Source organism: Glycine soja, chromosome 8, assembly GCF_004193775.1.
Source record: "Glycine soja cultivar W05 chromosome 8, ASM419377v2, whole genome shotgun sequence".
Taxonomy (NCBI): Eukaryota; Viridiplantae; Streptophyta; class Magnoliopsida; order Fabales; family Fabaceae; genus Glycine; species Glycine soja.
Window position 1 is genome coordinate 15,733,279 of NC_041009.1, and position 10,055 is coordinate 15,743,333.

The 10,055-nt window shown below is 34.0% G+C and overlaps 2 protein-coding genes across 2 annotated transcripts; one reads left to right on the plus strand and one right to left on the minus strand.

The window, feature by feature from the left end:
• Positions 1-1,218: 1,218 nt before the first annotated feature.
• LOC114422314 lies at positions 1,219-5,009 on the plus strand. The gene is made up of 10 exons (XM_028388608.1): positions 1,219-1,591; positions 1,705-1,767; positions 2,442-2,523; positions 2,641-2,715; positions 2,948-3,014; positions 3,170-3,209; positions 3,431-3,534; positions 3,695-3,764; positions 4,492-4,574; positions 4,685-5,009. Exons 1-10 carry the CDS (start codon positions 1,412-1,414, stop codon positions 4,713-4,715), a joined length of 795 nt encoding a protein of 264 aa, XP_028244409.1. The 5' UTR covers positions 1,219-1,411; the 3' UTR covers positions 4,716-5,009.
• A 1,502-nt stretch (positions 5,010-6,511) lies between these two features.
• LOC114423025 (DNA replication complex GINS protein SLD5-like) lies at positions 6,512-10,055 on the minus strand. Its single transcript, XM_028389625.1, has 6 exons — positions 9,709-10,055; positions 9,497-9,619; positions 8,665-8,747; positions 8,437-8,546; positions 6,998-7,088; positions 6,512-6,916 (listed from the first exon to the last, which is right to left on the minus strand). The coding sequence occupies exons 1-6, from the start codon at positions 9,883-9,885 to the stop codon at positions 6,820-6,822; spliced, it is 681 nt and encodes a 226-aa protein (XP_028245426.1). The 5' UTR covers positions 9,886-10,055; the 3' UTR covers positions 6,512-6,819.

Below are 10,055 nucleotides of genomic sequence, written 5' to 3' on the forward strand. Positions count from 1 at the left end.
GAGAGGGAAAATCTGACATGTGATTATGTGGTGGGGTTAGGGTGTTGAATAACAAGCTACAAGACAAGACTTTAAATGGGTGTGTTTAATCCAACTTAACATACATTATAATTTTGATTTATTAAAATAAAATTCAAAGAAAAATATGCTTTTATTTATACCGTCAATAGGTAAATGTGTATATTATATTTTAAAGAAAATTTTGAGAATCATTTAGAAGAGAATGTGATACTGAATAAGAAAATAATATATGAGTATTTTTATTTATAAAGAAGATTTTTTTCTAATGGAAATAAATTTTTCTCACCCTTTGTCGGGATTAAATGTTAGCTAAAAGTTTGAAAATGTAATTATTAGTTACTTAGGTAAAAAAATATATTTGAGATAAATTATTTCATAACAAGTATGAGATTAATTTTTTTATTCTTATATTTTCAAGATTAAAAAAATATTTCTTAAGAAGACAACTTCACAAAGCTCATAAATCTTGTGTGGAGAATGATGAAAATCACAACACTTTAGAACATTGAGGAAAAAGGAGAATGAATACCAAAATTGAGCCTAAATTAGCAAGAGGGATGATTTGAAGATAAATTAATGGAAGAAAGATGTAATAAAAGGTAATAATCCCCAAATATTAACACATAAAGCAAATAGATTAATGTGACACATAATAATATATAAACGTGATGTTACAGCGAATGATTTCTTAACTCATTATTTATATATTATAAATAAATAAATATATGAGTAATATTATTAACTTTTAAGGTAAGTTTTTAGTTCAAGATTTTTGAAGAATAAACCTTTTAAGATTTTCTTTTAATATTTGATTAATCTTATTTTGAGACATTTTTTTAATATTGTATTTGTAATGTGAAAAAATTATACCCATATATTGGGTTCAATCTTATGAATAAGAAATATGATTGAATTTTTTATTTATTAAAGTTTACCAATTAGGTTTTTTAATAAAATTTAATCATCAAGAAAGATAGATTGGATACTCGTGCTAATTCATTTGTAACTTTTTTTTACACTAGACTATTGCTCGATAACTTTTTTTAAGGAGTCAATGACTATTTAATGTTGTGTATTTTACACTTATTATTATAAAATAAAATAAATTAAAAAATATAAAATATACTAAAATAGATTGACATAAAGGACAATGATTTATGTTTTTTAACCTAATAGTTTAAGGTTTAAATTATAATTTTAGGAACACTCCTCTGGTTCAATAGGAATGAAGGGAAGTAAATAAACGACACTCACACTATACTAAAGAATTTCGTTTCGTTTGTACAAAACAAAAGCTAGCACCGTTCTGCGGCGGTCCCCTCCGTCATCGTCTTTACAGAGCTTCCCCGGTGACCACAATCGCCATTCGCCGCCGCAGACGACGGCGCTCATGGCTCAGCCGCCGTTCGATCCGTTCTACCTTTACCAACATGATGAGCAGAGCAACATCAACACGCTATTTGTCTCCGGTCTACCAGACGACGTGAAGGCGCGTGAGATTCACAACCTCTTCCGCCGCCGCCCCGGCTTCGACTCCTGCCAACTCAAGTACACCGGCCGCGCCAACCAGGTTCCATTCCTTCTCGTGAATTCTTCCTTTTCACTTACTTATTATTATGCATTGAAATTGAAAGCTCGTGAATTTTGTATGTATTGAATAAAATTTTCGCTTTCCTTTTTCAGGTCGTAGCGTTTGCCACGTTTTTCAACCACCAATCGGCAATGGCAGCGTTGCACGCCTTGAATGTGAGTACCGTCAGAGTTAGGAATTTAGTGCATGTTTGGTTTGCAATTGGAAATGCTGCGGCACACGTTCCAATGTGAATCCAAAAGATTAAAGCAAAATGAACACAAAAACAAGGGTCCTGATCCATTGGCAAAATGATTTTTGCCTCAAACGTAATTTTGCAATGATTTTTGCCTCAAAACGTAATTTTGCAACGGAACTGATAAGTAAATTTTACGATTTTGATTTTTGTTCCTTAGAATTAACATATTCGACTAAGGGTCTGTTTTCACACACTTCTTATTCCTAACTTGAGAAGAAAATAAGAAGGTAAAATGAATTAAGTTTCTCCTCACTTAAAATTAGCTAGTGCATAAGTCAATTTCTACAAACTCTCTCATTTAGCTTTTCCAAAAATTGATTTTAACCTATCCGTGAGCTAATTTTAGCTTATAAGAGAAGTCATTTTATCTTGTTATTTTCTTCTCATGTAAGTGTATATTGAGAAATTTATCCAAACAAAAATTTAAGTGAAAATTGCAGTGGCCTTGTGCAAATACTCAAGGAAATCCTTAGAGTTAGTGGGATTTATGGAGTGTGAAAATAAATTGTTGATCATATTTTACGGAGAAGATGTTTGCAGTTAATAGAAATTGGTCTTTTAACTAATTCCTTTTTTCGTTGATGAAATCAGGGTGTGAAATTTGATCCTCAAACTGGATCTGTTTTACATATTGAACTTGCCAGGTCAAACTCTAGGAGGAAGCGTAAACCAGGTATATATCTTTTTATTACATGCAGTTTTTCCTTTAAGCAACTTTTCTTCCATTACCCCCCCAATTTATGGTTTTACTGCTTTTTTAGGATGATTACTGGACTTTTATTTTGCACAGGTAGTGGAGCCTACGTGGTTATAGATAAAAGGTCCAAAGGAGAGCCTGATCTTCAGGGATCATCAAGTGAGGACGGTAATGTTACTTAATTAAGTTCAATGCGAAGTGTGTATATTCTGAAATGACTATGATCTAGCTTGTTGCCATTTTATTGCATGCACCCATAGCTAATTGTCTTTTTCTTTCAATTTAAATGGGGCGAGTGAGATTAGAAAGGAAAAAAGGGAGAGGAGCAACACGGGGAACTTAGCTTTCATATTCTTGGCCCTCTTGTTTTTGTGTCTCACCGCACATCTTCTACATTTAGGTGACAGCGACCCTGATGAACCATCAGACAGTGGCGACAACCAGGGTGATTTAGCAATCATGACAAGGTTGAGAATACAATAAATTTAATAACTGTTTAGCTCAAACGTTCAAAATTTTGCAAATTGTGCGCACACACAAAAAAAAGAATGATAAAGTTATAACAATACTTTGAACATTCTGGTGGTTCACTAAGTCTATAATATTCTCTGCTTGTATGCAGTGATGAAACGGCTGTTGGTTCTGACAATGCTGTATCTGTGGTAAGTTCAAGTGAAAATCAGAAATAAGTTGGAACTCTTCAGCTTATTGCATTTGTAGAAATTATCCAATATTTTCTTCTGCTTTAAATGCAGCACATAGAATTCATGTCATTTCCTTCAGTGTTTCAACAAGTAGATGAAATTCTCTGTAGTTTGAAAAGGTGTTGCTTCCTTTTCCCATTATGGTCTTCTGTACTACAATCCTTTCAAATTGGCTGCAGGAGCAACATGGAAAGGGCAGTACTGGAGGACTGTGTTCCACTCTCTTTATCGCAAATCTTGGTCCAAATTGCACTGAAGATGAATTGAAGCAGGCTTTTTCTGCGTGAGTTTCTTCTCTCTTTTAAATGAATCTGCGAAGGGCCTCTGTTGTTCAGATTGAACCAATGCTGAACATTCTAGTTCTTGTTATATATAGATCCTGGAATGTTCTTCATCTACTTGATATGATCATATAACTTAATGTCTTTAATCCATCTTTTCAGATATACTGGATTCAACATGGTCAAAATGCGTTCCAGAGGAGGAATGCCTGTTGCATTTGTTGATTTTGAGGTAAGTCAACATGTGCCTCTGTTTGCATTTTGAGGTATCATCGTTAAAATAGTAGGCATTTATAATATTTCATATATTGTGTGTGGATGTTCAAGGGAGAGAAAAATAAGGGTGGAGGAAGGGAGGGAAGGAAATGATAGATTAAACCTGTAGTAATAATGAGGGTTACAACATTAAATCTTTTGGTCCTACCCTTTTTCATAAGTTCTCCTGTTACCGTCATCAATTTCCTTTTTTTTTCTTTTTCGGAGTGATGTGGAGTTCTTTGTATAGAAACTCTACCTTTTCTGTATAGCATACGATCACTGATTGTTCATGTCATTAATTTTGAATCATGTTTCTGGAAAACCTAATTTCATGTGTTTGTTTGAGGTAAGAAAACCATCCAGAAACTATAGCTGTACATCCTCAGCCATCCAGTAATGTCTAGTAGAACTAAATCTGATCAAGAGGAACTTCACTCAGGCACACAAATTCTAATTGGGCAACCCTGTTCCATGTTGCTATTTTCTCTTGATTCTTGAACAATTGACTCTTTAGAAATGTGATAACATCATGGCATAGGCATACACATTGAATGGGACAAGGTTGTTTGGATTTTTAGGTCATTTTCTCTCTATTGCCTTGCCACCAAAGTATAGTTAAGCATATTGTATCTGTCAAATAACCTTGTCCTGATTTTTTACTTGTTCACTGATTATATTATCAACTTTTCTTCGTTTGACAGGAAACTCACCAAGCTGCTAAAGTCATGGAGGAGCTTCAGGGAAGCTTGCTGCCGTCATCAGATCGGGGTGGCATGCATATAGAGTATCTTCTAACCTGATGAGTTCTATTAATTTTTATTCTGCAATGATTAGATACTTCATCTTTCTAACCTCCTTCTTTTTTTCTTTTTTACTCTTATCCGTGCTCTTTAGATATGCAAGGTCTAAAATGAGGAAGCGTTAGGAGAAACGGGAGCTAGACAGTTTCTGGATAATTTGGTTGTTCGATACTGAGTAGTCGCAAGTCACAACTTGTAGGGAAAGATTGGGAATGTGGCCAATCTTGCAAAGTGATTACTGTATATGTTGTTTTGGTTATGCCTATAAGGCTAGAACCATGAACTATGTTGGGAGTTAAAAAAATTCAGAAGGTTACAAAATGTTTGCCCCTATCGGTAGTAAAACTTCCCTGCGTATATTTTTATGGTAAATGATAACCACATCAGTAGTAAAGCTTTTTAAGGGCAAATTACACTTAGACACTTGATTATATTGTCTTTTTGCTCTTAAACAAGTACACTTTTTTTTCTTTATAATCCATTTTAATTGGTAACTAAAATTTTCTCTTTACAAACTCTTCTTATCCTTGATGGGGTTAGTTTTGAAGCTGTAACTAGGGTGGGAGAGCCAGAGATATCTCCCTCATAGGAAAGTTTTTTAACAGTTAGAATTATTAACTTATAATCAGAGGGGTATGTTTTTCTTTCTTTTGTTCTTTCCCGATTTCTCCCTGAGCATCCACATTTATTTTGGCGATGGTAAAGAAACTGATAGAAAATGTGTGGTTATTGTGCGAAATGGAGATAAGAAAACTTAATCAGTTATAACTGAAAAAAAATTAGCAGCATTATGGGAGAAAACCAACTCTTGTTGTTTCATGACGGGAGCCATCAATGCTAGAGCCTCTGTTGAACCTTACATGACAAACTTGTAATGTTCATGGTGGGGGAACCATCATGGCGGGAGTTCCATTGAATATCACCATTGCATTCTCCTGCTGTGAAGCACGTTATCTTCTCCTTGACCTATGAAGAACAATTTTTGTTACTAAAAAAGTCTACGTTATTGAATTTGAACTGCATGATCCTACAATTCTTTTCGAACTGCGAGTGATCATATTCAAAGGAATACCTAATGCGTGTGGAAGTTTACAAACATACATATCACTACTCACGTATTATTTACTTTAGTTTTTTTTAATAAGAGTATTGGAAAACTTGTTAGAAACATAAGACTTTTCCAAAAAATTTAAGTTAAAATTTTAATCCTATTTTTTAGTAAGAGTATTGGAACATTGTTAGAAATATAAAAGCATTTTCCAAAAAAAAATTAAAAAAATTACAAAAGTGAACTTGTGTTGTAACAAATGTTATTAGGAGTCAAGACCACCGGATCAATTAATTAACTTGGTCAAAGATACTGGATTAATGAGTTAGTGATGAAATTGGCGTTGAAGTGCATGGATTTGTCCAAGTGGTATAATGAATAAAGATATGTATATTAATTCATGTCATGTATATTATAATAAGGAATTGTAATGAATTTTAGCAATAAAACTTATTATTGAGGCTTTTAGGGTCATAATATCAGTTCTTGGTGTGAAATCTTTTTTAACACTTTAAGAAAATTAATAGTAACTCAGTGATGGCATAAGACAGATTTTATTCGGTTTAACAATGATTTAATGTAGTTAATTCAATCAAATAAATGAATCAAACTAATTATAGGTCCAGTTCCCAATCAAATCAGTCTGACCCGCCACAGGACTAAGATGATTCTTAGAACACTAGCTATCACGACTTATCTAGTTATTATGTAATTTCTAAACATGCTAATTAAAAAATAATAATAAAAAGAAGCATAAAAGGAATATGTTTGATTTTAAGTTCAACTTGTTGTGTATAAATTTCGAGACCAAATCCAATGGTCCACCGCAAACTGAATGGAAAAGAAAGGGTGAGAGTGCTTTTATAAACTTCATTTTGCCACCACTGCAATGCAACTGATATCCAAACATGCACTAATCATTTCACGTTTAATTTTCACGTGACACTATATGAGAAAACATTGTCCCTTTATAAGTTTGAAACTGCTTTCCTTGACAACGTCCTATATCAGCTCCATACACAATATTGAAAAAAAAAATGTAGGAATAAATAGTGTATTTCACGATACCACCTTATATGTTATATGTTTTACACTGACACTCCCATGTTGTGAACATTTAAACAAGGAGGGATATCACTTGCTTATTCACTATGTCACTTGCACAAGCATCATTGCAAATATCAGAGGAGATCAATTTTGCCACTCTCTACAAGTGCCTTTATTGATTTGTAACATATGAAGTGGAGGACACCTGGCTCCATCTCAAACAGCTTCGACCTGCGAGAATAATCAATTAAACTATTTTTTTAACCTTTTTCAAGACAGCAGAATTAATTCATCCAAGAACAAGAGAATTGCCTGTCATCAACAGGTCCATCTTCGAGTTGAATGCCCGTGAGATACTCTTTACTTCTACACAAAACAAATGCGTCTAGTTGTGGTTCTGGGACTGAAATATACAGACAAAAAAATTGTCAAAAACAGACGGTTCATTTATGTCGGAGGACATCATATTCTCAAGGAAATAACATATAATAGATTAAAAGCCAAAGTATGAAGCAATGAAAGACTTCAGTTAGCAAAAGAGAAAACATAAGTGGCGAAAATGAGGGAGAAGCTCCTCTAACTCTAACATGTTTTTCAACGGAAAATAATCCACAGTAACTGAGATGCACAAAAGGATATAAAATTCAAGGGCAACCCAATATATCAGACTCCAACCAAGTGGATTTGGAATTGGGGGCTTCCAAATCACAAGGTAGCAAGATATAAAATTATTATTAGTAATATATGTGTGAGTGTGTGACCAGAGAAAAATATACAATAGTTATCTATACTGAAATACCCTTCAATGTTAATAGGATAGCTAATCAAACAAAGTGATCAAAGTTTAACTGAAAGAATAATAATTTACTGGGCTCATCCTTTCTCTTTTCATCTTTGTAGGTCTCCATGTTATTGTCAAAGATAAACAAGGTTAGCAGCCTTCTGGAATTTGTTATAAGAATGTGAAAGCAAGTGCAGTTAAAAGAACGTAAAGTATTTACTGGGCTATAAAAAAATATATCATTATAGCCATCAGTATGTAGTGTTACTGCACAATATTTAGTGTCATCAATTTAGTTGTTGAAATTATGGGGTTATAGATACAGAGGGAGGAAGAGAGAGAAAAAAGAATGAAACACTAATGCATATTAACTGAGATATGTTACAAACTTACAATGAGTTGATGTGTTTGAAATAAGGGTTAGGACATCATTGTAGTGTAGAGTACTGACCCTTATTTATACTAATCATAATCCAAACTAACTAAAGAAACAAATTGCTAAGAAAATATAATAATCAATCCTAGGAGACAATGAGGAATCGTGGAAACTAATCCTAAAAGACCATCTGAGACTAAAATATGATAAGATATTTTTGGACATTATGTATATTCTAACATTAATAATAATAATAATAATAATAATAAAAGGATGTACTATGCAAGGGGTTGACAAACTTCAGAAACAACTGTCAGTAAGAAAATTTAAGATTAGCACACAAAATCTTATTTAGAAAACTGGAAACTACAAGAAAAACACAAGCATAAAGGCCATATTTATCAGGAATCATGTAAATTATTTCAACCTACTTACTAAAATGCTAACAAGGTAACAAACTTTATCTCATAACAGACTGGTGATTTTCAGGCAAAGCAAATTTGACTACCCAGACAGATACACACAATGACCCAAAAGAAAAAATGAAATAACATAACCTAAATTGTCTTCTAACTTCTGAGAATGATAAATTACCCATGTCATCCTCTTCACTCATTGAAGATTGCCTCAGAACAGACTTATAATCTTTAGGCAACTTCGACAGAACACTCTCATCCAGATGTTGCTCTAGGTCATTTTCACACCTGCAGCCAGAAAATCAGATTCAAAAACCACAACAAGTATGCTTCAATGCTATAACTTAAAACACATTGCTAGTCAGAAAAATAAATTATCAAAAAAATATGTAAAGGAAAGCCTTACATTTTGGCAAAATCTTTCTCGTATTTAGATAGCCTGTTCCTAAGTTCTTCAGTTTTTTGGATGTGGAACACGTACTTTTCAATCTACAATAAAAAAAAAACTACAAAATTAAACAAAAAGCAATCTAATGAACAGAGCAATTAGTCAAGTCAATTCCCAACCTGACTAGTCTTCAAATAGTTCAGCAACTAATACATACCCAGATAGATACCCAAATTATTTTAACCTATTATACAGGTAGTAAAAATGAAAGCCGTAAAACTATTATTAGGGAGAAAATATCTTCCAAAAATGAGTCCACGGAGAAAATTCAATTAAAATCTAGTCGAAGATTCACACGGCCACTGCTCATACTTGAGGTTAATTAAGACTACAATAAATTTCACTAGTTCAATTTTTTTTTTCCACTGATTCCTTCCCAAGGTTTTAATAAACAGTTGGCAGTTACAATTTCTGCCGCAACATCAAGGATTTTTTGGCTCTTCGCAGCTGCATTGGTTGTTTTCGAGGTTTTAAATTACAGTGACACGGTCGCACGTTTTCATTGATGTTACGGGAAATCATGGACAAATGCAGCCACAATTGCAGCCGCATTGCCTGGCGAACACTTTAAGAAAAACTTTGACGTTACGGTAAAAAATCACGGTTTTGAAAAACCTTAACCTTGCCGCCAAAATCACGGTAGCGGACCGCTTTTAAAAACCTTGGCACTCCTATTTGTCCATAATTTCACACAATGTGACCGAAACCGCAATTGCAATTTCATATGAAGCAATTAACAATACAGACATAACAGGCATAAACATAAGAACGGAATTGCTTAGTTCATTACCTTCTGGATGCGGATCCTGAGATAGGATCTTAACAAAAAGAGAGTTCTATCCAAGTCCATCTGATATAGAGACACCGAAAGAGGATCAGTACCGCCACTGGATTTTTCCTCCACAATTTCTTCCTGCACAAACAAAAAAAAATAATAATTAAATTAAATGCATCAATTAGTTAGTTAGGGTTTGAGGAGTGAGAAGTTACGATTATACGCACCATGAGTTGAATGACTTTGTTGACGCGGGAAACCAATTTAGATTCGTAGCGGAGAATCTCTGGGGCCGCCTTCTCGTTGCGCCACGCTCTCTTCAGAAGCTCCACGTCGGTGGTTGCAATCAAGGTTTCGTAATCATCGTCCATTGATACTCCTTCCGCCGCAGAGCTCGAAGCCATTGATTCACAACAACGGAGTGATGTTTCTCTTTTCAGATTTGTTGCTGAGAGAAAGGGTTTTGTTTTTCTTTTTGCTTCCAACAATCAATTGGCGCCAAAGAGAGACTTCGCATGGCGGGAGAGACTAGGTCAACGAAATCAAGTTTTGTTAAGATACACAGTAATGAAAA